General features: G+C 45.1%; 1 protein-coding gene across 3 annotated transcripts; it reads left to right on the forward strand.

The window, feature by feature from the left end:
- Positions 1 to 2,850: 2,850 nt before the first annotated feature.
- Positions 2,851 to 27,384, forward strand: MAX (MYC associated transcriptional regulator X). Of its 3 annotated transcripts, XM_055436390.2 has the most exons (5): positions 2,851 to 3,102; positions 3,827 to 3,853; positions 11,188 to 11,295; positions 24,493 to 24,616; positions 25,855 to 27,384. In XM_055436390.2, exons 1-5 carry the CDS (start codon positions 3,067 to 3,069, stop codon positions 26,040 to 26,042), a joined length of 483 nt encoding a protein of 160 aa, XP_055292365.1. In that variant the 5' UTR covers positions 2,851 to 3,066; the 3' UTR covers positions 26,043 to 27,384. The 3 variants fall into 3 exon arrangements, with proteins under 3 accessions (XP_055292365.1, XP_055292366.1, XP_088695659.1); XM_055436391.2 differs by lacking the exon at positions 3,827 to 3,853; XM_088839533.1 differs by lacking the exons at positions 2,851 to 3,102; positions 3,827 to 3,853; positions 11,188 to 11,295 and adding an exon at positions 25,087 to 25,171 and having other exon boundaries at positions 24,596 to 24,616.
- Positions 27,385 to 27,783: the final 399 nt, after the last annotated feature.

Genomic DNA, 27,783 nt, shown 5'->3' on the forward strand with positions numbered 1-27,783 from the left:
GCCAAGATTATCCTGGTTTCTATATAACTGCTTTATTGAACTATAATTATTGACAAACCATAAAATTCACTCATGTAAAGTATAAGATTCATTGGAAGAACATCTTATTTATCTTGGCATCTTCTGTAGCAGTGGTCCTCCATCTTGGTTGCATGTTGGAATTACCTGTAGATTTTTTTTTTTAAAGAAACCCATGCTACCTGGTTCTCACCCCCAAGAGGTTCTGACTTAATTAGTTTGGAGTGTGGCCCAGGCATCAGAATTTGTAAAACCCCAGAGTGATTTTAACTTGTAGCCTGGCTTGCCTTATAGTGCTTTGCACATAACTGCCACTCAATAATTGTAATCATGAATTAGTCCTAGGTTCCAGCTAATTAACTCGCCCTAGAACTACCTACCTTCCCTGTTTCCCTCTAGTCCAGCAGTTCTTATAATGATCTGTTTATGTCTATCTCCTCCACTTGGTGTGAAAGAAAGACTGAGACAAAAGTATTTAGTAAAGATAAGTTTACTTGCAAAAATGTGCAGACTTCAAATACAATAGATATTTAAAGGAAAAATGTAAAGATTACCATGTTTACACTTATCTCTTAGGCAAAGATAGTATGCTTACATGGGGAGATATGTCACAAATGACATATTTCCAAATTTCTGTATTCAAAAGTCAGGAATAAAATGGTTCTCATTATAGATTCAGTAACTGATAGGGAAAACTCAAGATTTCATTCATTTCAGACACCAGACATAAGAGTAGTTTGGTAACTCTTAGGCTTGAAAGTGTCTTGCTCTTCCTCCTGTGGGACTTAACGTACACTTTTTTTTTAAAGTCCTCTAGCGATGTTTTTATTTCCAAAGCAGTAATGTAACCATCCTATTTTAATTTTCAGTTGTCTCCATTGATGACATTAGACCATAAAGAATTTTTACTTAATCTTTCTTTCCACACTGCAGTAAAACAAATCCTAACATATAATGAAGACAGCTTTATTACAAAATCTATTTCCAAACTGTTTTCGACAATTTAAACATTCTAAGGTTTTTAAATTAAGGATTTATTGTAAAGGTACACTGTTAAAGTTGCAGCAGGGCAGTCTCACTTTTGCTTCCACAACTGTGAGTGTCATGAAGACATGGTCCATTCCAGTCTTACACATTATATCATTTCCGTGCTGGCACATGTTGGATGTTCAATAAATATTAGCAAAATAGATACGATCACACCTCGTGCCACAATATTTAAATAAGATTTTAACTAGATAGGGAGATGCATCAGTTTCCCATTTTGATACTTTTTGCAATTCTTAATTATGGTATTCTGAACTGGGGCATTCCTTAAACTTCTTCAGTTCAGTTCAGTCGCTCAGTTGTGTCCGACTCTTTGCGACCCCATGAATCACAGCATGCCAGGCCTCCCTGTCCATCACTAACTCCTGGAGTTCACTCAAACTCATGTCCATCAAGTCAGTGATGCCATCCAGCCATCTCATTGTCTTCCCCTTCTCCTCCCGCCCCCAATCCCTCCCAGCATCAGAGTCTTTTCCAGTCAACTCTTCACATGAGGTGACCAAAGTATTGGAGTTTCAGCTTTAGCATCAGTCCTTCCCAGGACTGATCTCTTTTAGAATGGACTGGTTGGATCTCCTTGCAGTCCAAGGGACTCTCAAGAGTCTTCTCCAACACTACAGTTCAAAAGCATCAATTCTTCGGCGCTCAGCTTTCTTCACAGTCCAACTCTCACATTCATACATGACCACTGGAAAACCCATAGTCTTGACTAGGTGGACCTTGGTTGGCAAAGTAATGTCTCTGCTTTTTAATATGCTATCTAGATTGGTCATAACTTTCCTTCCAAGGAGAAAGCGTCTAAACTTCTTCAGTTCAGTTCAGTTCAGTCGCTCAGTCCTGTCTGACTCTTTGCGACCCCATGAATCACAGCACGCCAGGCCTCCCTGTCCATCACCAACTCCCGGAGTTCACTCAAACTCATGCCCATCGAGTCGGTGATGCCATCCAGCCATCTCATTCTCTGTCGTACCCGTCTCCTCCCACCCCCAATTCTTCCTTTTACTCTACAACAAATTTAGAAGGCGCTTTTATTTCCATGTAAACGGTTGCTGAGGGTCGGGTGTCTGAAAGGATGACCCTCAAGTGAGGAGCAAGATGGTCAGTCCCGGATGAATGGACACTAGAGTCTCGTGACTGGGACAGGTTTCTCAGCGAGGCCGGTGGTCGGTCATTTTGCCACGCCTGTGACATCATTTAACACCTGCCATTGACACCTCCCCACTGCCAGATCCCAGGGGTCTGCGTGGGCAATCGGAGCCGCACCCCCTAATTCGCTGCTGTAGCATCCCCCAGCAGGAGGGTCACGCCCCAGGGCGCAACGCAGAGCGACTCAGTCATCCAGAAGACAGAGTAAAACCAGTCGCACCAAGGAGAGGCAGCGTTATTTAGGCAGTTGGCTACTCCTCCAGAGCCTCCACCCTGTCCCCTGGGCCCGGCGCCCGGCGCTCAGCCTGTGCCGGGCTCCAGGAGCCCCAGCTCCATCCACGTGTCCTGTCTTCCCAGCAGCCACCTCTGCCGCCTCTGGAGGAAAATCTCCTGACAACTCGCGGTCTACGGACTACGACTCCCAGCAAGCACCGCGCCGCTTCTCTCTCCGCCCCCTCCACGGGGCACGCAGGCGCTCTGGGCTCCATCAACAAGCCGGGCTGGCGAAGACTGAGTACAGTTCCTTATGGGATTTGTAGTTTTTTTGGACTTAGTTGGGCCGTAAGTCAACGGGACAAGAACTACAAGTCTCGGCGGCCCCAGCGTGACGAGCCCTGTCACGTGGCAGGGGCCGACCGGGCGTGCGTGCCGCCGTTGATCCGGTGCTGCAGTGAGGAGGTGGTTCTCGCCCGTGTTGTGTGTGTGTGTGTGTGAGTGAGAGAGCGAGTGAGTGAGTGAGTGAGTGAGTGTGTGTGGGGGGGGACTCGGCTTGTTGTTGTCGGTGACTTCCCCCTCCCCTCCACCCCTCCCCCTTCCCCGCCGCCGCTGCAGTGGCCGCTCCCTGGGCCGTAGGAAATGAGCGATAACGATGACATCGAGGTGGAGAGCGACGTGAGTCCTGGGGCTTCTTCCTTCCCTGGCGGGTTGTCAGGCGGGGACAGCGGCCGGGGTTCTCAGCAGGGCGACGGCGGCAGGGGGCCGGGCAGCCGCCGCTCCTTCCCCTTACCCCGCTGGGCCCGGACCCCCTCCGTCGCGCTCCCGGCTCGCTCTCTCCGGGCGCTTGGCCCGAGCGGCCTTCAGGGACTGGAGGTGGGGAGGAGACACGCGGCCTCTGGGACCCCAACCTCCCCCGGTGGAGGAGGGTGCTGCGGCCTCCCTCCCGTTCCCATCCCGTCCCGTTCAGGATCCGGGGGACAGGGACGGAGCGCTCCGGGCATCCCATTGTCCAGGTCCTGGGGAAGGGGACTGCGCTTAGGACCTGCCCCGTCCGCGCGCGACCCCCTCCTCCCGTGACCCGCGGATCCTGGGGAATGAAGGAGGGAGGAGAGGGATTGGGAGTGCCCAGATGCCATGAGCTGGGTGCGAGGAGAGGAGCCAGTGCTCTGGATGCCCTTCTGTCCCGGGTCGGATCCCGGAAGGAGGGGAGGCGCTCGAGACCCCCCTGCCCCGCTGCCCGATCCCGCTAGGGGGGATGGGGGCGTAGGATGGGGAAGGGGGGTAGGGCTGACTCCCCACCCGCCGCTTCCTCTGACGCCGGCATTTTCTTTCTTATTATTGAATGTGAAGTGTAAAAATAACTTCTATATTTTCTATTTTTTTTTCTCTCTTATTCCAGGAAGAGCAACCGAGGTTTCAATCTGCGGTACGTCTCCTACTCTCCATTTCATTTTCATTTCCGTTCAATTCTAGTCCTTTTTGGGGTCGGAGAGAAAAAGAGATTGTTCTGTTACTTTTAATGTTGTAGTAAACTCACCTGTTAACCGCTAAGGTGAGGTGGGGCCTTGCTCTGGGGTTCTAGGTGGTGGCGGCGGGGGGAGGGTGGTTTGCGAATCTCCTAGTTTTGGATTCTCAGGTGGTAAGTTTCCGTGAATGTAGGTGAGTGAGAGAACTTGTATGCAAGGAAATGAATCCTTCCGTAGTTTTCAGATGGGGGCTCTAGCTGTCACTATATAAGTGGGAAATGAGAAATGCATCATGCTAAAGTAAGTTGTAGTATTACTTCAGGGAAAAGTGGTCAGATTTACTTAGGAAGAAGTAGGTTCTAAACCATCGCTGTGTGAAGTTGAAGCCACATGCAGTAATCACCTTTAACCAAAAGTCATGTGACTGCTGTAGACCTATGGAATCTCACACAGTCTGGTGTTATTCTAATGCAGACATTGGAAATGTAGAGGAGCCAAAGGTTGAATCTGAACGTGTCACATTCAGCAGCTTATTGTGACTATATTTTAGTTGAAGGAGCAGTATAAAGGCAATAAAAGAATTGTTGAAGAAATAGTGGCATTGCAGAGAGAGGTTTGCTCAGAGGTGATGGTTGAGACTATACAGTGTTGTCAGTAATTTCTCAAACTTTTGTTATAAATCTTCTCAGTAGATGATTCTGTGGATTTAAGATAGACACTAATTTCATGTCCTTGAGACAGTATTATGGGTGTTCCATGAATAGAACAGAGGAAGGAAAAAAGAATAGATACAAAATAAATCAGAATCAGGGAGGAAGAGAAATAAGTAAATCATGCTGTCTAACATTTGACAGATGAGAGCAATAGGGAGTGGATAGAATGGAGCCCCCAAATTTAGATGCTTCCAGAGGATCCAGGCAGTGCGATAGTCAGAAATGAAGTAGAGAGCAAAGGTGAGAACTGGGGGACTAAAGAACACGTGCGTCTTCTGAAAAGGCAGCCACTGTAGTCCAGTGGGTTGTTATGTGAGAATCAGACTAAGTGTTGTTTTATCTTCCTATTTTGGAAGAAAGATTAAAAATCCAGATTTTTATGTTATTTTTCTGATTTTTAAAATGATGTGTGAGACAGTCAAGTTGTTTAGGGGCTTGTTAGAATTTCAAGGATGCCACTTAGAGACCTCTGGTCTAAGAATTTATCACAGAGTACAAAGCAAGCCCTCTTGTACCTGCTCAATTCTGAGGTTGTCAAAGCAGTTAGGTATTGAGAAAAAGTGTACTTGTTGAGAGCTGATAAAAATCCAACAATGCAGTTGTTCCAAATAGTCAGTAAAAAAGAATTTATTTTTCCTTGGAGTATTTGAAGACAATATTTTGAATATTGGCAGTATTGTTAGATACTGAGTATCTCCATATATATTTGAAAATTAAATTTCTTTTATTCAGTTACTATTATCCTTAATAATGTAAACATGGAATTTGATGTTTGAAATCTGGTCTGTTTTCCTCCAAATCTCCAGTTATAAAACCTGCCCTAGGGCTTGTTCAGAATTGGAGAATAGGGGTTGTTTAGGCTTCCTTTGAAGAATTATTATTTAAGTTGAAATTATATCAGCTTTCCACTGCGAGAAAAATTTTCTTTATGAAATTTTGGCATATAGTTTCTGGAGCTTTCTGCTTTTCAAAATAACCATGCACATGGCTGTTGATATAAATTGTTTTATTAAATTATTAAAATGTTTCCACTCTCCTAGAGTTCCAATCTCATTGTTTTGTCTAGATATTTTAAGTTTGATGTTAAGGTACTTAGAATTTTCCCTTTGATGTTGGAGGGTGGGCAGAGGGAGTGGGTTTGACCCTTTGTTTTTAATTTGACACATCTACTTGCTGAGATGTTTAAATGTTATCTGTTGCAAGATAATCACACTAACAGAGAGAGAAGAAGCAGTAGACAAATTTTATAGCATATCAAGCAATTATTGTGAATACATAGGGTTAAAAGGATTTTATTTTTTTTCTGGGTGTGACTTTGTCTATCTTCTGACATTTAGTATAGATAAATATTCTTTTTTAATTTGGGGGGAACCTATTAAGCTTTGCCTTAGTTCAGAAAAGGATATGGACTGTGAACAACCAAATATTTAGGACTACAGAAGAACTTTTAAGAAGTTATTTTGAAAAGGTCCTGTGGGTCCTAATACAGAAAGAGAAATTCATTTATGTTTTATAATGTAACTATAATAGCTACGGCTTTACTGCATAAGAAATGTAGGATATTCAGCAAGAACAGAGCCTTGAAGTAACAGAAAGTGAAACTGACTTGACGAGTATTTTTTATTGTTGCCTCAGTGCAAACGGAAAACAACTTCTCCGGTGACCAGTAAGATTTGTTAAAGGAAGTAATCCCAAACAGTAATTTTTATTAGTAAATTCACTGTTTCTCAGAATGTCACTGATATTATCTTATTTTTATTATTCTTTGGAGGAAAAATTTTGCTTTTCAAAGAGTTTTCTGGGGCAGGTATATTTCATGCAGGGTAATACTTGTTTTATTTCTGTTTGGGACTTTTTTTTTTTGAAGGAATGAAAGTATATGAGAAACATAGGGCTCGGGTTAGTGTTAGAAATCCACGGTCTTTTTCAGCTTATTCTTCATGACAGCTGCACGTTTCAGTTGCAGCATACCTATCTGGGGGGTGGTTAGAAACAGATTTGTACAATTCTGTTTCTGGACCTTTCTGGTATGAAATATTTTTAACCTCTCAGAGCTCTTTGTTTTTTTAGGAATTGCAATGTATTCAGAGGGGCATGAGCTTGGTTGGTCACCTTTGAGATTGAAATTTCCTCAGGAAATTAGTGTCTTTTACCCTGAATTAGTTGCCTGGCAAAAGTGCTACATGATACATGTACTTTGTGTCAGCTTAGAGTGTTCACAGTGATGTGGATGCCAAGTTTGGTTCCTAAAAATACTTATGAAAGGGTGATCTTATATTTAAGTCGTTTTCCAAGATGCCAGTAATAGTAACATCTTTGATCAAGGAAAATGGCTATAGAATGATGGCATATTTATATGATATGTTTCCCAAGTTTTTTAAGGCACCAAGTGATTTTTTGAATAGCCTGGAAAACATACATATGTATTGGATATTAAAAACGTATACCAGGCAGTTGGCTTCAAACTGAAGAGGTGTTGGGAAGTTGCCATTTATATGTCCTATTAAGGACCTTAGTGAGTTTCTCATCCAAGCTGCCCATAATTTCATGTTGCAGTTCTCATGTTGATTAAAGTGAATTAAGTTGCTTAGAAGTTTAGTTTTATTTATCCTTTCTACTTCCCATCAGAAATAGTAAATAGATCTTTTCTGATGAGAATTTTGAGCCTATGTATTTCCAGCATTAATGTTTAATAAGAATACCTTATTAAGTAATCATAAGCAACACTATCTTCCTTCTAAAATATAACTTTTAAATTTCTTAAAGGCAGTAAATGTTTACAGAGCAACTCTTAATCCCATATATGGTGGGAGTTTTCTATATTGATTTGAGAAGATTCCCCTTATAGACGGAATTAGGTGTCAGGTAATCTGCAAGAGATGGAATTGCTCTGGAGAACCTTACGCATCCTTGCATAATGGAACATTCATTTCCCCATGCAATTTGCCTCCCTAGAACTTGTGGGAAATAATGCTGCTGTCTGATGTAACGCCTCAAAGGAAGATGTAGTCTCTATGCAGTAAGTTGGAAGGAAATAATTTTTTAAAATTCCCTCAGTTTTGAGCAGCTTTCCTTAGCTTGAATGACCTGCTGCCAGTTTAGTAACTTCTTGGCTAAGGAAATAATGTTTGCCTTCAACATTTAACAACACTTAAGATAACACATGCTTGTTAGTGTCAGAGATGGACAAATTGTAGGTGAAGACTTGTGTTCTGGCTGCCAGTATGGAAAGTTTGGGGGAAATAATACTGAGAGACTGAATAAAAACCTTGGCAGAGATGTCAAAGCTGGAATCGATTTGGTGTTGGAGTTCCTGTTGAGCATCTGTGGGCCACTCTTCAGTATCACACGGCCCTTTAGTGTTTCTGTTAGCCTGGGATGCCCTGAAGGAGGGCTTGTCTGGCAGAAACTGCAAATCCAGCTTGCTTAAAGAGTGACAGCATCCAGCCACTGCTCCTGTAGGATGTATAGGGGAGGTATTTGGGGGCCTGCTGTACAGCCCAAGAATGCCTCTTTTGTCTTCCAGAATTTGTCTGTTAGCGCTTGTTTTCATTATCAAACATCTTCCTCGGTATAGGTAAGAGAAAGCTGGATCATCTGAATTGAGCTTTATTGGTTCAAGACACACAATTGTTTGGCCTTTTCCCACCATCCCCCCTTTTTTTTTCTTAATAGGTTTGAGTTTGTGGAAGAATCTCAGATACGTTATACTGGGAATCTTCACCCAGTTTTTCATCCTCAGTTCTGAAATCTTGGCCCTTTCAAAAAGGGTTGCCAGCAAATGAAGATAGTTAACAAAGCAGTGATAAGCCTGGCAATTGGCCCTCCGTTTGGGTGAATTGCAGGGGAGGGGAATTCATCCAGCTAGACATTTGGAAATTGTTTCCCAGACAGAATTCTCAGTCTTGTGTAAAGGTTTTTCATATGGTCTTTCAAGCCACTAGAGGTATTATTTAATCAGAGTTGCCTGGCATTAGGCATGTTAGTTCTGCATGTTTTTAACTTGCTCTTTCAAATGACGCTTGAGAAAAAGAAAATATACATCATTGACGTTGTCTCAGAGAGCTTTAAAATGGCTTCTGGTTAAGTGGAGCAGCTTGGGGATGGACATGGCAGCAGGGATTGGTCTAAGATTCCACTCTTCTGCTGGTTAAATGGGGCCTGGAACCACCACAGAAATTCCATCCACTGCTTTGAGAACAACGATCCCCAGCCCAGGCTTTCTACCAGGCAGTGGACTGCTGCCTTTCCTTGTTGAGCCAACTTCTCAAAGTTGGCTGGCTCCCCAGATGAGAAGCCAAGATTTCTGCTGATGGTCCACAGCCAAGTTCACTTACAGTCCTCTAACCAAAAGACTTGTCCATTTGAGTCCTTTCAGGGCTCAGTGAATGGGAAGGGGGTAATGCATTGTGGGGATGATTTTGGTGTTAGATTATACTTAGCTCCACCCTTCTAGTGCAGGCCTGAGTGAAACCAAGTCCAACTTGATTCTAGCCATTTGAGATTTGCAGGGCTCTCCCAGAAAGAAAACAGACAATTAGAATTTTATTTGTATCAACAAGAAGGATTGTGGGTAACTGGTGTCACTGCTTCTGTGCACAGCTCTTAAGCTGGGAGGAGGGCCAGAAATCAGGGTGATTTAGTAGACAGGAGTATCTTGGGCTGCTGCTGGATTCCAAAGCTGGACAATTAATTTGCATGTAAATAAACCATCCTAGGGAGTGTGTAGCAAACACAGGGGAGACAGATAGATGACAAATGCCATCTCTCAGCCCTCTTAAGTTTTTGGTCTAAGAACTAGCCCAACTTAACTACCTTATCAACAGATGACTAGAGGGAATGGTAATTTAGAAAAGGACTAGGTACTTAAATATGTTTAATTCCTTCAAGCTATTCATATAACTGACAGAAGGTACCTGCAATTTTCTTGCTGTAATGCTGTATGATACCTTCTAGCCTCAGGTGATCTGGTCATTCCCTCAGTTTCCCCGTAAATTCCACATTATCACTGAAGTTCAGCAGACACTCATTTTTGCAGAGAATCCAGACGTAAGATTAGGAGAGCTTTAGCTGTGTTCCAGGCATCTGCCCTAAAACCGAGCGCTATGCCATGGAGAACTGTGGCTGTGATGGGAACCATGTGTCCTGTTCAACAGAGCTGTAGGTGAGGTGTTGTGCTTGAGATACCAGGAAGTGACTAAAATTACCACAGCTGCTCCCAGCCTCTTCCTCTGTCATGACTCAGACTTTTAGGATTAGATACTAGAATTTCAAGTCCTTTCATTCCCATAACTCTTGTCTTTATAGACTTTTATCTGAACATCTTGTCTAGTACAAAGATTCATTTGAGGCTTTCTTGTGCTAAGCCAAGTTGTTTACTCCTGTTGCTTCATTTTTAAAATTGCGGGTTCTGTGTCTGGGTAGGTTAAAGCTACTTGAACTTCCTATGTCCAGACTTCCTCTTCAGGTTAGCTCAGTGCAGCCTCGTGTATTGGAGGGTAAATTCTCAGAGTACAATATTTCCACTAATTCCCGAAGTACGGATGTGATGTTCCTGCTTTAGGTTAAGTCAGCATTTGTGCTCCTTTGGAGGGACTGCCCCTGTATTGGGAGTCTGCCGAAGCTCCCTTGCAGCGTTCACCTGCACTGTCTTCCATCTGAAGCCAGTGTGTTTTGCTGTTCCTGATTTGTTGGCTGTCTCTGTCCCTCTCAGCTGATTGTTCTTTGTGATTCTGAGCAGGAGAGGCTAAGGACTTTGGTCTGTGGGTATTTAGCTACTGCCAAATAAGCATGACCTGCCACAGGTGCCTGAAGAAATTTATTCAGAGTATGTGGGTGTCAGAAGGTTTGCTGTCTAAGAACTACCTTTCTGGCAGCCTGTGAAGGGAAGGCCTTGGCAGAATAGGACTTGGATGCACTTAAAAAAAAAAAAAATAGGAGCTCAGAATGCATTTGGCGTCTACATCAGCTTTGTCATGGTGATCTCAGATTCATGCATCTGGGTTTTCCAGAGGTTTTAGTTTCTCATATATGATTTGGCAAGCAGGTCTTAAAACTAGTACCCTTTATAGCAAGGTGGAGACCAGAGCAGACTCATAGTGATGTTTTCACATGAAAGAAGTATTGTACCAGTGACCTGACTCCTTTCCTGGGTTCCCGCCGAGGGGAATCTCTTACAGTGGGGGTGATCACCTCTTATGAAGGGGCCCACTGCAGCTTTTCCCTGGCCACCTCCTAGCCATGGGACTGGCAGCTGTTCTGTCACATAAGTAAGTGGTGGGAGAAAACTGATGTTACAGGAGAGTCACACTTTGTCCCCATGAATAACTTTTATTTTACTTATGCATGAGCTGGATGCATCGAGCTACTTTGGATGTTCCTGTCGCAAGCCTTGCTCACCCCTTTCTCCCCCTTTAGCAGAGCCTAATTCTGGAGACTCCTAACTGCCCACCTCGACAAATCCTTCCCAGTCCAGTCACCTGGGACTGCGCTGACAGTATATACTTCCAGGCTGTACCCACTCACCTGTACATGGCAGGAGGAGTGACACTGCTAACGTGCTGTTTTTCCCATTCTTCCAGGCTGACAAACGGGCTCATCATAATGCACTGGAACGAAAACGTAGGGACCACATCAAAGACAGCTTTCACAGTTTGCGGGACTCGGTCCCATCACTCCAAGGAGAGAAGGTGAGTTTATTGAGAAAGCTGATGAGCCACCACTAGCTAAGAACGCGCTTTGGGGCTTAGCAGGCTGCTCACCTTTCCAGAAAGAAATGGAGTCTGGGATATTTGGGTGACATGGTTTCCTTCATCTTTGATTCTTTGGGGAGTCATCACACACCTTACTTACTGTCTAGTTCATCCTTAACAAACAATGTCAGATGTAATGGAGCTGCTTGTTAAGACATCAGTAGAAGCTATCTTTTGAAATTAATATTACATATAATAAATTACTCATTCAAGAAATTATTATAACAAGAAGCATACAGTAGTTTGGAATAATGCTAAGGATTTCTGAGGTCAGTGATTCTCTGGACCTCCATGGGAATTCTTTTCATATGATTCAAAGTGGTACTTATTTTAAATGAGACCTCCCAGGAATGTATGTAAATTTCTGGACACCAGTGATCTCCCAGTCTAAGAGTAGTTATTCCAAAGGTGTATATATAAAGAGTATTTTAAATCTGAACTTGAGTAAAGAGACATATTCACACGAAATGAAAGAGAAAAATAACCGCTCTTCTTTCTCCATCCCTCTACCCCATTGGTGGCCTTCCAGAAACTGTTTTCCCTGGAGAGGTAGGCACCAATTGTTTCTACGTTTGAAAAACAAAGTCCAAAGCTTCAACTAAAAAGCTTTTAGGGTCAGTCCTTGAAATTTGGAGAAAATACGTGTTTGCACAGTTAGTTCCATCCTTGACACACAATATAACTGGCTGCTCTCTGCAGCTGTTCAGTGGTGTAAGTGGCAAATTTGGAAGAGGACCTGTTATTTTTATTTGTTTGTCTGTTTGGTTGTTTTGGTTCAGTAAAACAGTGTTTCAAGAAGCAGCCACGTTAAGAAAAACCATTGCTCTCAGGTGTGCTTTGAATGGCTCTCCAGATTTAGCTCTGTGGTAGGAGTCGGGTTTGTTTTGTTATCCAGAATTAAACTTGGGCCAATGAAACTGGATGCCATGATGGTTTCATTTTATTTATACTGCCACTCTGGTAAGCCATGTGCTGTATACCTTATCTAAGGTGTGACTGTGTGGTTGAAGCGTGAGGTGGGTCTGACCTCGTGAAAAACATAAAACAGGCCATGTAAATACCTAGTATTGCAAAACTAGAATTTGCCGTGGGTTAGGCTTACTTAGTGTAGACTTGACTTAATGGCCTTGGTCCAAGGTGCTTACCTGGAATAACAGCATTCCTGGGTACAACACTGTCAAAGCACCACAGGAAATCTTTATGATGGGGAGAGAGGCCCACCCTTTTAGTCAGAGTACACACATGCAAAGGATTATCTCTTGTGCTTACCTGAACTATTGACAGTAGGTGCGTATTCATGTGCCATGATACCAATTAAAATGGCTTTGGTGAAGTAAACAGACAAGAGCTACCTTTTTGTCTCACATCTAACCAGTGCCGAGACAGGATAGCCCAAGAAATGGCTAGTAGACCACCTCCCTCAGAGTTATTACTGAGTCTGTCTTTCTGGAGGTAGGCCTGCTGCTGCTAAGTCACTTCAGTCGTGTCCGACTCTGGGTGACCCCATAGACAGAAGCCCACCAGGCTCCCCCTTCCCTGGGATTCTCCAGGCAAGAACACTGGAGTGGGTTGCCATTTCCTTCTCCAATGTGTGAAAGTGAAAAGTGAAAGTGAAGTCTCTCAGTCCTGTCCGACCCTTAGCGACTCCACGGACTGCAGCCTACCAGGCTCCTCCATCCATGGAATTTTCTAGGCAAGAGTACTGGAGTGGCTTGCCATTGCCTTCTCTGGAGGTAGGCCTCGAGATCTGTATTTATAACTAGCAGTCAGATGATTCTTAAATTTGAGAGCACTTTGGGAGAGGTCCGTTCTTAAGAGCTCAATTCTACCTTTTTCTTACCTAGTCTTTTTTACATTATTGTAACATTCTTCCTTAAGAAGAATTGTAAGTATTGTAACATTCTGTCCTTAAAAATCACATGACCATAGTCCTGTTGTTTCATTTCTTCAAGGAAGTTGACCCTTTGCATTTGGTAGCCTTACAAACCTTACAAATAACCTTGTCATTCATTGTAACCCATTCATTTACTCACTGACTCCATTCTCAAATACTGGGGATCTGCTGGGTGCTAGGCATTGTCTTAGATACTAGGAATACAGCAGTGAACAAGCAGGTGAAAGCAGCTCTTAGTCTGGTGAGGAAAAGATTGAAAACAAACTAATAATTAAATATATATATGTATTATGTCAGATAAGTGCTATCGAGAAAATTAAACAAGGAAAGAACGGTTGCAGTTTTCATTGGGGTGGACCAAAAACACACACACTGGCAAGGCAACAGACTTCAGCTGTGCATCTGTCTGGTGATGAGCATTCCACGCCAGGGGAGGCAAGTGGAATAGCCCAGGGCCAGGAGCCTGGGAGCATTCCTGGGCCTCTCAAGGAGACAGAGGCCAGGGTGGCCAGAATGGAGTGAGTGAAGGGATAGTGGCAGGAGATGAAGTCAGAGAAGTAGCAGGTATAGGGGAGAGGAGTGGTCAAGGGGCCAGGTTTCTTGGAGCAGATGAACAGAGCACCAGTGGCAGTTTACCAGGTTCCTTCCCGATTTCAGGATGCTTCTGTGTGTTCTAGTCCAAATGTTCGTGTTGAGCATGAATAAAGGAAGTGGCTATTACCTCTGGTTGAACCCCAGCCCTTTCCCACTAAGTTTCACAAGCTTTATTATTTTCCTTGTCTGCTGATACTGTTCACAGGTGCTGCGCTGAGTCTCACAGAATACTCTGGTCCCTCAGACTTCCGAGTTTTCACTAAATGTTGCAATTTTTTTTTTTTTAAAGTGGTATTTGAACCAAAGGAAATTGGCTAATTCTTGATTTGGATTGCAGCAGTCAAGGTTCTGACATTATGTAAATAATCCTGAAATGATCATTTTGCCCTGTGAGTTGTGGGGGTGCTTAGATGAGTTTCTTGAAGGGCAGGCCCCCAGTCTCCTTTGCTTTGTGCATCTGTATGTTCCAGGTGACTTCTCTCTCAGTATTGGGACTGTTTGGCCTGCGTGTTCTAAGCCTTTTGTCTTTGAAAAGAAAACTAATACTGATTGAATTGGATCCTAACCAAGAATGGGGGATACTTGTACTAAAAAACATCCCCCCCAAAAAATAAAACAGCTTTAAATGTGAGACCCAAACCCTATCCTTTGTTTCCTATATTTTACTATAAAATGTTCACCTTTTGCTTAAATAAAATGTCAATATTAACTGATATCTGTATTGCAATATAAGATGAAGTCTGCACAGTAGTTTTCTGAGGTGAGTATTACACTGTCATAATTAGACAGTTACTACTGCCAGCTCCTGCCATTGTTACGTATGAGCGATGAGGGAGCAGGCTCAAGATCATGATTCCAGTCCATAGCTAGACGGGCTAGAACTCAGGACTGCCAATTGCCAAGTTAGTCTTTCTACCACACCCTAGGGATAGACAGCTTTAGAACATTTTAAAGAAATTTCCTTAAATTCTTACACCTGTTCTTCATATTGGGAGCTTCCCCTAGATAGGGCCAGTATCTTGGCAGTGTGCCATACTAGGGTTACTACTAATGTTCTCCCCTGAAGTAGCATATGTAGGCAACACTGAAGTGCAGAGTTAAGGGTCACTGAAGTTTATAAATTTGTCTGGGTCCATATTGCTGCTCTGAGAAATAGATGATTATAGTTGGCAGTCCAATTGGGTTTTACCATAGATCACATTGTTTGCAAGTGGCCTCTTGAGCTCCTGTTGCTTGAGTCTTGTTTCCCGTAGTTTTTCAGCTGGACTTGGAGCCCACAGGAAAGACAGAATGGAATTAGAACTATAAGCCGGTTAACCAGAGTAAGGAAAGTAAGTGAAAGTGAAGTTGCTCAGTCATGTCTGACTCTTTGTGACCCCATGGACTGTAGCCTACCAGGCTCCTTCATCCGTGGGATTTTCCATGCAAGAGTACTGGAGTGGGGTGCCATTCCCTTCTCCAGGGGATCTTCCTGACCCAGGGATCAAACCCAGGTCTCCTGCATTGCGATTGCGGGCAGACGATTTACCGTCTGAGCCACCAGGAGTAAGGAGACAAGGGCGAAAACAACTGTGACCACATTTTGCAAAGGAAGACGCTGCAGTTCTTGAACAGAATTATTCTTTGTTTTAAGGGTCCTTAGTTGGGTCCTAGGGAGTGTTGCCCAGTGGCTCGCTGGCTCTGAGCTCACCCAGTTGTGTGTGTCTGGGTTGGGGGTGAGGGGGTGGCAGGGAGTGGTATACCTGGTGGTGAGTTTGCCTTTCATGGGACCCTAACTCTGCCCCCACCCCCAGTAAGTTAGCCCCAGCCCCTTCACCAGAGTCTAGATTAACTCCAGTCTGTGTCTGCTTGGCATGGTTGACTTTAGTGATACAAGATTCTGTTTCAGCATTGCCGTGTGTAGCTAAGCAGCGGTTTATAGTAATTTCTCATTTTCTGAGTCTCTCCCTAAATGCCTGTTTATCATACTTCATTGCTGTCTTAGGCAGTGGTGCTCTGGATTTCCCCTTTTTGGATAGAGCTAGTTAAAAAGAGATTATAACCTAAGATGAAATAAAAACAGTGTTTCTTCTGCTCAATAGTTGAGAATTCTTCTAGGCAGTGAGTCAGAGTCCTTTCTATTTGGGTGAGACTATGAAGGCACTGCCTCTGCCAGCTCGTGTCACAGACTCCAGCTCGTGGTAGGTCTCCAGAACGGAGCTGAGGAGTGAGAGCCAGAGGAAACAGTGGGCTTGCTCAGCTCTTTGACGAAAACAGCACAGCCAGCATGGTTGTGCTCATGTGTTTACATATGAGCGTCGCAGAGGTTGAATACATGGTGTCTGGTCTTGAGATCTAGCTCTCTTGTTAGGGGAGAGGATTATACCTAACAACAATTAACAACATGCTGAACATCAAGTAAGAGGTCAGAACATGGAGCTAATTTGTTTCATCTTCATTAAAGCCCAGTGTCCTTAACAGGTAAATGTTGAAATCAAATAGCTCCCTTATACCAGGAAGCCTAACAGTTCTTACAGCGGAAGGTCAGTATCCCTGCTACACTCACTCAGCCCTGTGGCCCAGGCACTTATCCCAGGTGTAACTGTGCATGTGTTTGTGTAGTTACTTAATGGCTGTCTACCCGTCTCCCATACTTCACCACAGTAAGTACTGAAGGCAGGAAGAATATCTTTAGTCATATTTCTTCCCTTGGAGCCTGGCACACAGTAGGAAGCAGAGTGAGTGTTTATTAACTAAAGGAAGCCCCCTCTCCACCTGGCCTTGTTCCACTGGGAGGGGCTCGCTCTGGTGGACACCCTTTGAGGCAGGCACTATTTCTACATCATATCTGAGCTGCTGAAAGGATTGTCTTTTAAGTGAAACGTAAACCACCCATTTCACCTCATTACCCATCAGTTAGTACCTGACCAGACTCCAGCTTGGATATTTCTTCTTAAAATTTCTATATCTTAAGATGTCCACAGTTGCCCAGATCTCCCTTAGGCTCTGGGCTCAGTAACTGTAAATGTACAGTTTGTATTTGACTTCTTTATACTTCTGCACTGCGAAAGCCTCCAAGGGTTTTTTAGTGCCCATCGAGGTAAGGACTGGTATTCGTGTTCTCTAAATAAGATTCCCAGCTTGCCCTCCTGCTTTTTCTGCTGCTTCCCTTGTGGAGCAGTGCACACCCTCCTCTGTGCAAGAATGTCATCCTCAGGTTTATCTGAATTCTCCTTCCACCAAGGTCCCAACTCCAGCCTCACCACCCAGATGACATTGGGGTTTCACAATGAGGAGACCCACTTACAAGGACTCCCCAGCTCCCTGCTTTTCCTGCTCTTGTGCCTTCTTGTGTTTCTCCCTGCCCTGGGCCTCCCCTGCCAGTCAGTCTCCACCTGCCCATTGTCACAGCCCACATCAAATGCCTCAGCACCTTGAGAACCCTGGGTATCACGGTCCCTGTCACCCCAGTGGACCTTCATGGGGCCTCTCCTCTGTCTTCCTTTTTTTGTGTGTAACAGTCTTATCACCTAACTGAAGGGTGCACTCCCTGAGGGCAGGAACTTTGTCCATCCTTCTGGAAGTCTGTGCTGCACAGTGCTAGAGGGCTCACTACATGAAGACTATAGAGCCATGAAACTCAGCGACTTCAAAGGATAGGAATTGGTTACTAGGCCTTTCCTCTAGCATTTCTTTTTCTTTTTTCCCCTCTAATAAAATTGCAAAAAACTTTGGGAAAATGGAAGAAGAGGAACAGCCCTTCCATTCCTATAGTACAACTACAACCTTTGCTTTATTCTAAGATTCTAAGATAAGTGATGTCCAGTGAAAGTTCAATATGAGCCACAAGTACATTTGAAGTATAGTTTAAATACAACTAAATTTTCTAGTTGACATAGTAAAAAAAAAAAAAAACATAGCAGATGAAATTAATTTTAATAGTATGTTTTATTTATGCTTCCTGGGTGGCTCAAACAATAAAGAATCTGTCTGCAATGAAGGAGACCCGGGTTCAGTCCCTGGGTTAGGAAGATCCCCTGGAGAACGGAATGGCGACCCACCCCAGTGTTTTGGCCTGGAAACCAATACCACCAATTTCATGGACAGAGGAGCCTGGCGGGCTACAGTCCATGGGGTCACAAAGAGTCAGCTAAGACTGAGCAACTAACACAACACAAAAATAAGTATGACTTCCATATGTAATCAATATATTAAGAATTACTAATGGGATTTTATATTGTTTTCTTGCACTGTTTTATAATCCAGTGTATTTTATACTTATTTCAGTACAGACTAGTCACATTTCAGTACTCATTAGCCACACATGGCTAGTGGCTATTGTACTGGACAATGCAGTTCAAAGATACACTCTCCCCATCCCACACCCCATTTTATTATGACTGAAATTTGACATCTCCAAGTGGATGTCCTACAAAGCTGGCTCCATTTTCCTCTCTCCCTAAAGCTGCTATTATTAAATCCATGTGTTTACTGGTGGAGTCTCAGAAGCAGGATTAAAATGGTATGCTTCTGGTCTTTTCATATGCATGCTTCACATGGGTAAAGGCTATAGTTTGTTGCTTTTACATAACCTGTCCTTTCCCCAAGTGATAGAATCTTCATATTTAGACATCAGGCGTGTTTCTTTGGGCCATTTAGGTTGCCTCCAGTTTTTTAACTTAACAAATAATGTAGTGATGCATATCCTGGTGCGTGTGGCTGTTTCCATAAAATAGATTCCTACAAGTTGGGTTGTTGGGTCTAGTGGTAAGAACACCTGATTTGTTGTGTGTTGCCAAAATGCTTTCCAGGAGGGTAGTTTTCATGTGTTCTTTCTTTTCTTTTTCAAGTAAATTATAAAGATTAGTCTTCTGGTATTACTTTGAAAGTACCGATTTTACCATCACTGGATTTTTTTTTTTTTTTGGAAGGGAGTGACTAATTTAGTAAGCCAAGGATAAGTAATAATTTTGTGTTTTGTCCTTTTCCACATGTTTATTTACTAGTTGTATTTCCTCTTTGGAGGAGCCCTGTGCTCCTGTCCCATGTGATCGAAGTTTGATGGGACAGTGTCACACCTTCATTTCAAACTACCAAGGGCCCAAGATAAAAGAATACAGGATTTGAAACGTGACTTGTGTTGACCCTTAAACAGATGTCTGGCTCCCAGCTTTAACTAGGTCCTTTATGGGATGTGATACCTTTGCCTCCTCTAGTAATCGAGAACATGGTTCCTTGGGCTGGGAGGGGCTGGCACAGGAGGCCTTGGAGGGGCCACACGACTGTGCTGGTTCTGACCCCACAGCCTTCTAGCCTCCCTTGTTGGCACTGATGGTGGTTCCATTTTGGAATGAACTAGTTTACTGCAGACCCAGATTTATTGTGTGGGTGCTTTAATTTTTGTTTCCAGAAAACGGCGTAATCAGTTGAAAATGTATACCAGCTTTGCCCTGCCCTCCCTTTCTTTCCCACGTGTAAAAGCTCGTGCAGGTTTCAGAAAATAATGGTTTTATTTTCTTTAAAATAACTAGTGCAAAATAAAACATGTCAGTTGGTAGGTCAGCCAGTAGTTTTTCATTCCCCAGGATATGGGGTTTTGGTTTTTAGGAGAGCAGGGCAGCTGTCGCATCAGCCCAGTAGGATCTGATTTTGACAGGAGGAAAAAATGACAAATGCAGCCAAGATGACTGTTTCTCAGATCAGCATTACGACCCTAGGGAACAGCATGTTTCTGTTGTTAACAGTCTAGTACTACTCTTCTCTTCCCCCTCTTTCCCCACCTGCTTTCTAAAACAACTTGGGCTGATGCACAAACACAAAGATGTACAGCTCCAGAAATGAATGGGACTCTTGCCCTATATGAAAGATTCTGAGAGCCACTGCCTTAACTGGGATTTAATAACTGTGGATGTCATTCTAAACATCAGTGTTAAGTACTTCAAGGATCACTTGGGACCTTTAAAAGGTAGAGATTAGAATCAAACTCTTGGGTTTGGGCCTCTGGTGAGATACGTAGTTGATTCTTGCTGCAGCACACGAGGTGAGTATACTCTGTCCCTAAGCAGAGTTATCTTCATGCGGGTGCCTTTGGAGGCTGAGGTGGCCCTTTTCTCCATCTCCTTGCGGCTCTGGGCACAGATGCAAACAGGCAAGCAGCTGCGGATGAGCAGGAGGAGGCAGGAACCAGGAACCCAGCCATGCTGGGTTGTCTCCACTATCCATTTTAGGTTTCTCCTCTTAGGTGATAAAGCCAGAGCAGTGTGGGGAGCCCGCATCTCCTCTCAGCCACGGCCCAAGTTTACTCAGTTCTCTTCAAGCTAGCTTGCATCTTCTGGCTTTTCCTCTATATTTGCTGTTTCTCTGCTAGGAGACTCTTTGGATTTCACTTGCCTCTCAAAGAAAAAGAAAAACAATCTTCCTTCTATGCTGCTATTATTATATACTACTTTTTTTTCCATTTCTTACTTTTTCAACCTCATTGTAAAAACCAGTCTTCATCTTTGCTTCAGCTTCAAGTCACTTCTGCGCCCATTGACCTATGTGAAGATGGTTTACCTAAACTCGCTTCTTGAAGGAAACCTCCCTCACCAGGCTCGTCATTGCTGTCCTTGTAGACAGACTGGGCGATTCTTTGTAGTCCTCGTCTTCCTTCTCCGACTCTCCAGATTTTATTGATCTTCATTAGTTCCGCAGCCTCCTCTCTGGTCCCAGAATAAGGGTGTCCTAGAGGCCTGGGTTCAAATCTTGACTATATTACCTACTGATTATTTAACATCAGGCAAGTTACAACTCTGTGCCTCAGTTTCCTCATGTATAAAACAGGGGCACTAACACAGCAGAACTAACACAACAAAGGTCCATCTCGTCAAGGGTATGGTTTTTCCCGTGGTCATGTATGGATGTGAGAGTTGGAGTATAAAGAAAGCTGAGCGCTGAAGAATTGATGCTTTTGAACTGTGGTGTTGGAGAAGACTCTTGAGAGTCCCTTGGACTGCAAGGAGATCCAACCAGTCCATCCTAAAGGAAGTCAGTCCTGAATATTCATTGGAAAGACTGATATTGAAGCAGAAGCTCCAGTACTTTGGCCACCTGATGCGAAGAACTGACTCATTTGAAAAGTCCCTGATGCTGGGAAAGATTGAAGGCGGGAGGAGAAGGGGACGACAGAGGATGAGATTGTTGGATGGCATCACCAACTCAACGAACATGAGTTTGAATCAACTCCAGGAGTTGGTGATGGACAGGGAGGCCTGGCATGCTGCAGTCCATGGTGTCACAAAAAGTTGGACATGACTGAGCAACTGAACTGAACACATCAGAAGGTTGTGTGAGGGTGCCTGGCATTGTGTAAGTCCTCAGCTGCTGCCATTATCCTGATCATTGATACTGCTGTGTGCAGCCGTGGCTCTGGAACACCATCTGTCCAGTGTCCTTTCGCGTGGCTCCCAGAGGGAAAGAGAAGCCTCAGTTGCTGTGCATTAACTCACAGCTACCCAGAAGTCCCGGTGCTGCTTCGGTCCCACGGCCACAGACCCTCCTGTGCTCTGACTGTGTCCAGACCATTGAAGGGTTCTGTTTCGGCTGAGAAAGGCAGAATAAGAATTAGTGCCTTCTAATTGTAAAAATTATTCATTCAGATCCTTCCTGGATACCCAAAGGCAACAGTCGATCTGTGGACATGTTGATATACCAAGTATTATCTGCTCAGGGACACTCACGTGAAGATTGCCGACTCAGCGACTGGACACCATTTAGAAAACAGAAACCGAAAGCCCAGGGCCACTCCATAGTCCAGGCCATGAGGCCCAGGATTCTTGCCGGCTTCATGTTTACTGTTCATAGTATAAACTCATAAAGGCAAGGTCCTGCCCATACCTTCCCCCTGTGGCTGGTCACACGATCGTATATGATTTGTTAAACTGGGGGGTTGGTTTGTAGAGAGGGGGTTTTCAATGAGCCTGTCCTGTTCTACCTTCAACCTTTCGCTTTTTCTTCCCTGGACTACATGCACTTGTAAATTTGGGGGAATTCTGTCATTTGTATTTCAGATTTTTTCTTGTGGGATTTTACTTGTTGAGAACACTGAAGAAGGCAAAATAAAGTTTAACTGAACCATGCTTTTGGACTTGCTAAGGTGGTGTCAGGGACAAGCTGAAGTGGCCTGGGTACTTCTGCTTAGCAAGGGGCGGGTATGGAAGAATGGCGGTGCTTGTTAGCATTCTAGAGGGTGCTGGGTTAATTCCAATCTCTCCTTCAATGGAGACTTCTTGATCCCAATACATTCCGTTTTCTGAGCAGCTATGAATTGTATTTTCATCCAGAAACTGCCCTGAGGTGGAAAGACTTCCGTCTCTCCACGGCATCTTTCTCTTTGGTTTGTTGCACTATGCTCATGGCTCACGTTTCACTTCATGATTTCATGTATGAACACCTCATGATTTCATGTATGAACATATGAAGAAAGTGGTAGCACTCAGGCTGCTACTCAGTATGGTCATTTGTTAAAAATTATCACTAAGCATTTGCAAGTGCTCTCCTGTTCAGAGATTTTGCTTTTTTCCCTTGTGCTAGATACGAATGAGAAATAAGGTCATTCTGGGAGCAACAGTTAGTCAGGGAAAAAATGACAAATTTAAAGAGAGGCTGTGATGTAAATATTCATGGCAATTAGATCAGTGATGGAGTGCATAGAATTTGGAAGGCTCAGTGGGGTCAGAGAGTTTCTCGTCAGATAAGAAATAGCCATGTGAGAAAGACTGTCTTTGCGGTCACAGAGCACATTAAGGACAAGACTCTGGAGGCACCCATCTGCTGGTTCCTAAACTTCTCCCCACCCTGCCATCCTGCCACCTATCCTACTATACATGTTTTTATCCCCTCTCTAGCATCCAGAGAGGCAGGGTACTTTAATTAGTCCCTTCTAAGTATGTGCCTTTTTTCCCCCCATTTTATCACCCAGTAATTAACCCTAATAAGTCTCCTTTGGCAGAAATGGGCAACAGCCTCTGAAGTGGCCGTGTAACGAGAGTTGCACACCCCGTCCCCGCGCCCCCACGGGTAGTGCCCTCACTACATCAGCTGACTCACTCAGCTGAACACAGAGACCTGGTCCTGTCCCCACCCTCGTGCCCTTGCCTCTGCTGTCCTCACCCAGAGCAATCCTTTCCCACACATTCTGCCTCAGTCTAACCCACCCTGACCCACTGGTTCAGATGGGAGCCTGTGCGTGCAGAGCCAAGGCCAATTCCTGGCACACACAAGGTGACCACCCCGGCCAAAAGCCATCTTTCCCGTGGCCTTTGTAATCTGTACTACTCAAGTTACACTTGCCGGTACTGCCCTGTGATTTGTCTGTATATAGATATGTTTATCTCCTCAACTAGATAGTAAGTAAGGATCTGGGCAAAGAGGCCATGACTAACACATTTTGTTTCCCCACAGTGTCTGCTCTGTGCCCCACACATAACTCACACCAGATAAAAATGGTTGAATATGAACAGTTTCCTTTTGAGGAAATTGCCTTAAGGAAAGCCTGGAGACTCTAATACTTGTGAGAACTGGTAAATAAACCTAGGTCTTCCAAACCTCTGTGATACCCAGCCGTGCTGGAGTCTATGAGTTGAGATTGTCAGGGTTTACTACAAGTGGGTATAGTTTTGCTCGCCCAAATGTGGCTGTTTTCTTGGCCATTTAAGAAGCTTTGCTCCTGCTCAGGAGCCTCAGTGGCATGACTGCCGGACTTCGGCTACTAGACCAGCTTATCTTGGGCTTCAGTTCTCTGGGCCTTGTACCATTCTGCCAGTTCAGTCTGTTGACTGCTTGGTCATGAGTAACTCAGGCCATGTTTTCAACCCTGCAGGGAATCTCCCAGACAAGTTTGACCTCCAGGGGCCAAGTAACCTGACATCCATTTTATTAGCTCATTAACTTATTCCTCTGACAGGGCAGTGCCTAGGCTACCCTCAGCCATGGTAAAGGTGTGGTTGCTTCCTGAAATGGCCCAATCTCATGCCCTTCCTGTGTTGACACCAAGCTCTGACAGCTTTCACAAACGTCTCTTTAGCCAGAGAGGTTGAAATAGTGACTTGGTCACATGGCTTAGTTGGAACTAGTTAACAACGGTCTGAGCACTTGTCTGAAATCTCAGACCTTGTTGAAAACCTTTTTACCCATCCCCATCCTGAGCCAGCTTCGGCTGAGATCTTGATCTTGTCTTTCTGGACCAGCTGCCTATAGCCAGGCCCAGCAGAGAGTGAGTGACCTTAGCTCTCAGTTAAGTAGTATTTTAGAACAGCCTGGCCGAAGATGTGAAAGCAACCTAAAGAACCAAAGGGGCTGGCTGGGAAACAAGTTCAGGATTAAGACAGACCTGAGTTTGAATCCAGGCTCTACACCCTTTAGCTGGTGATTTTGAATAAACCAGTAAACTTCTCTGAGATTCGAGTTCCTGGTAGAACCATCTCTCTCAGAGTGCCAGTGAGGTAAGCTGTGGAAAGCAGCTGGTGCCTTGACCGGCATAAAGAAGATTCTCGACAGCACTTAGCGCTTCATGCCCTTCCCCTCCTGCTTCTGTCCCCTCATGTGGCCTTTGCTGAAAGGAATGGTTTCCTCGCTGCATGGACTAGGTCTTTATTTTGTCCCCTCTGCTTTTTCTCATATTGCAACAGGCATCCCGGGCCCAAATCCTAGACAAAGCCACAGAGTATATCCAGTATATGCGAAGGAAAAACCACACACACCAGCAAGATATTGATGACCTCAAGCGGCAGAATGCTCTCCTGGAGCAGCAAGGTGAGCAGTGGAGCTCGTGGGGCAGCTGGCCCTGCTGTGCACCAGCCAGATCAAGGCCTCACGCCGGGGCCTGCAGAGTCAGAACCAGTGACGGAGCCATGCTCCTGAGCAGCTGCAGCCCTGCTGCTTGGGCCTGTAGTTGAGTGTAGCCATCCTGAGGAAGGGCCTGAGCCCTCGGTGAGGGAACAGTGGAGTCTAAGGCTTAGCCATCTGGAGACTTTTTTCTGGCCTGCTCGCTCTCCCCTTCTTGGGGCTCAGGTGTTTCACTGGTAGTAGGGATCGCAGCTGGCCTCAGGTGCCTCAAAAGAGCTGTGAAGTCCTTGGATTGGAGTGTGCTGTGTCAGTGCCAGAGACTCCAGGTGTTCAGGGACAGTGAGCGCTCGTGTCAATGGTAGTCCACTCAGGGCAGCCCGTGGGCCAGGCCCATGCTGTTCTCCAATGCTCACACCCGCCTTTTCCTACAACCACAGGGGAAAGCGAGAGCTGATCAAGTTCTTTGTTCCTGGGGAATTCACTTCTCTTCCTCCCTCATGGAAGATGCAAGTAAAAGGAAATGCAAGTAACCATCTGGGTTAGACCATCTCAAATAAAATAAACTAAACCAAAATAAATGGGTTGACCTTCCAGGCTCAAGATGAGCTGAACCGAGGGATGGGCAGCGGGAGGCGGCAGTGGGTTGGGTACCGGGCCGAGCAGCCTGCATGTAGGGGCTCCGTGTTGGAAAACCCAGGTACTCTGTGCATTGGTGACTGGCTTCCACGTGTCCAGCTTGTCTTTCCAAGTGGATCTTGTACATGAGAGCTAAGCCAAAACTTTTCTTTGGCTGGTACATCTTCTGTCATCTTTCCCTGCTAACGTGTGACCCTCACACCCTTGTGGAGCCAGGCATTGCCGGGCCAGCGGCGCTGTTGCTGCACTGCTGGGTCCCGCAGGGAGCTCGTGTTCCTCTCTGTACTGGGCTTCCACGGCAGGACGGTGACATCACATGCCTTCTCCTTAGGGTTGGGTGGCATTGCAGAGTGGCTGGCTATATCCACTGAGCACTTGTGTCGCCGGGAAAGGTGAAGGGAAATGAAGTGTGCAGGTGGACCAACCACCAGCAGGGAGTTACTCATGAGCCACCCTGAGCCTCGGGGGCCAGCATACCCTTCGGAAGAACAGGCTGGACCCCAACCCAAGACTCAGTTCCTCCCCTAGTCTCCAGAAGGCTGTAACCCGCTCGCTTGGTTGCCTTTCAGTCCGTGCACTGGAGAAGGCGAGGTCGAGTGCCCAACTGCAGACCAACTACCCCTCCTCAGACAGCAGCCTCTACACCAACGCCAAGGGCAGCACCATCTCTGCCTTCGATGGCGGCTCGGACTCCAGCTCGGAGTCGGAGCCCGAAGAGCCCCAAAGCAGGAAGAAGCTCCGGATGGAGGCCAGTTAAGCTCCGCGGGGCAGGCCAGCAATAAAAACTGTCTGTCTCCTCCGTCGTCTTATCCTCCTTTCAGTTCATCTTTAGAACCCTCAGAACCATTTAAGAGACTCTGTATTTTTTTTTTCCTCTTTCTCCTTTTTTTTTTTAATTTTATTTTTACGTAGAAGCTCTTGGACAACAGCTCTCGTTCTCCTTCCCCATTTCCACTTTTTGTTTTTTTGTTTTTTTTTTTTTAACGTTTCCCTTCAGGGATTCCCTGTCCCCACCAGGAATTTTTAAACCAAAACACCCCAACTTGGCAGCTTTTTCTGTGGAGGACAGACGGCCGGCCAGACCTCTGAGCACATGGTGTCCTGACCACCCACCAGCTCCTCCAGCCCCACCGGGCACGTGCCCGGGGGACTCCTGCCCCCCCCAGGCCTCTCCTTCCGGGCCATCCTCACCTCTGTTTGATAGACTTTGTGAATCTGTGGACTGCTCTGCTTTCAGAAGATGACTAGTTTGGAGTAATCAGAATTATTCCCCCTTCTTTTTAAGGATTTTTCTTTTTCCCCTAAAAGGCTATTTATCGTTCCTATTGAAAGACCAGATCCTTGGAGAAGTTTGTGGTATAAAAGGAAGTGGGGACAGATTTGCAGCGCAGAGTCTTGGCCCGTTTTACTCCTGCTTCTCTCAGCTAGCCTTAGGGAGGCCGTGTGACGCTTGTGTGGCGTGGGGACGGCAGCAGTGGAGCAGCAGCCGCCAGCGGGTGGTGGGGGTGGGTGGGCCAAGGAGGGAGGATCGGGTGGGGTAGAGGTTTTGTATTGAGGGCCAGTGATGATGTTTTGATATTTATTTCCTGCTACTGAAATTTGAACCTGAGTGAATTGTCCCTATTTCTGATGACGTCGGTATTGCAAAGCGACAGATTCATAAAGTAATGATCAAATCTTCCTTTCTTTCCGTGTGTATTTCTAAGAAATAGAGCCAACTGATTTTGTATGTAAATACCAAGAGCGGTTCACCTCGTACTAAACCCGCACCCCAGTGCGGACCCCTCCCCACCCTCGCCCGCCCTCCCCTTCCGACTGTCCTGGAACCTGTCCCCATTATGTGATCCAGCCCTGGTTCTGGCTGCGGTCAGCAGATCCCAGTGAAGGGTTTTGTGTGTTTAGGCCTCATTTCTTTGTCTTTTTCCTACTCTGTTCCTGGCATTTGCTGATTTCTAGTGTATACTCTGTAGTCTCAGTCCGTGTTTGATTCCATTCCATGGAAATAAAAAGTATGTTGTACATACTGCTGAAGAATTGTCTTGCAAGTTAAGGCTTTCCCCTTTACTATAAGACTATAAATAAAAACTTATTTTATCCTTCTTGCTGGTGGTGTCTTCTTGCCCTGGCAAAGGCCAAGATGGTGGAGGCCGCTGGGCCCGTGTGGGGGCCTAAGAGAGGAGCCCGCAGGCTGGGAGCCACCATAGCCGCAGCGGTTCCCTTTGTGTTTTAAGGGCTCAGCCTGGCCCAAGCAGGGCGGGGGGGTAGATAAACCAGTGGTGGTGACTTTGCTCATTGGATCGAAGCTTTGAAAGTTCCAACAGGGATGGGGTTATCCAGGGCAACATTTCTGGATCCAGCTCTAGCTAAATAGATGACCCTTGGGGAACTGGTAGCCCAGAGCTGTGGCTTTGGGTTTCTTCTGGTAATGAATGTCATGTCCAGTCCAGGGGTGACTGGTATTCTCTAGGACTTTCCAGTTTCTAGAGAGTTCCAACACA

This window comes from Moschus berezovskii, chromosome 9 (genome assembly GCF_049115385.1).
Source record: "Moschus berezovskii isolate FMDL1 chromosome 9, NW_MosBer_1.0, whole genome shotgun sequence".
In the NCBI taxonomy this organism is placed as follows: domain Eukaryota; kingdom Metazoa; phylum Chordata; class Mammalia; order Artiodactyla; family Moschidae; genus Moschus; species Moschus berezovskii.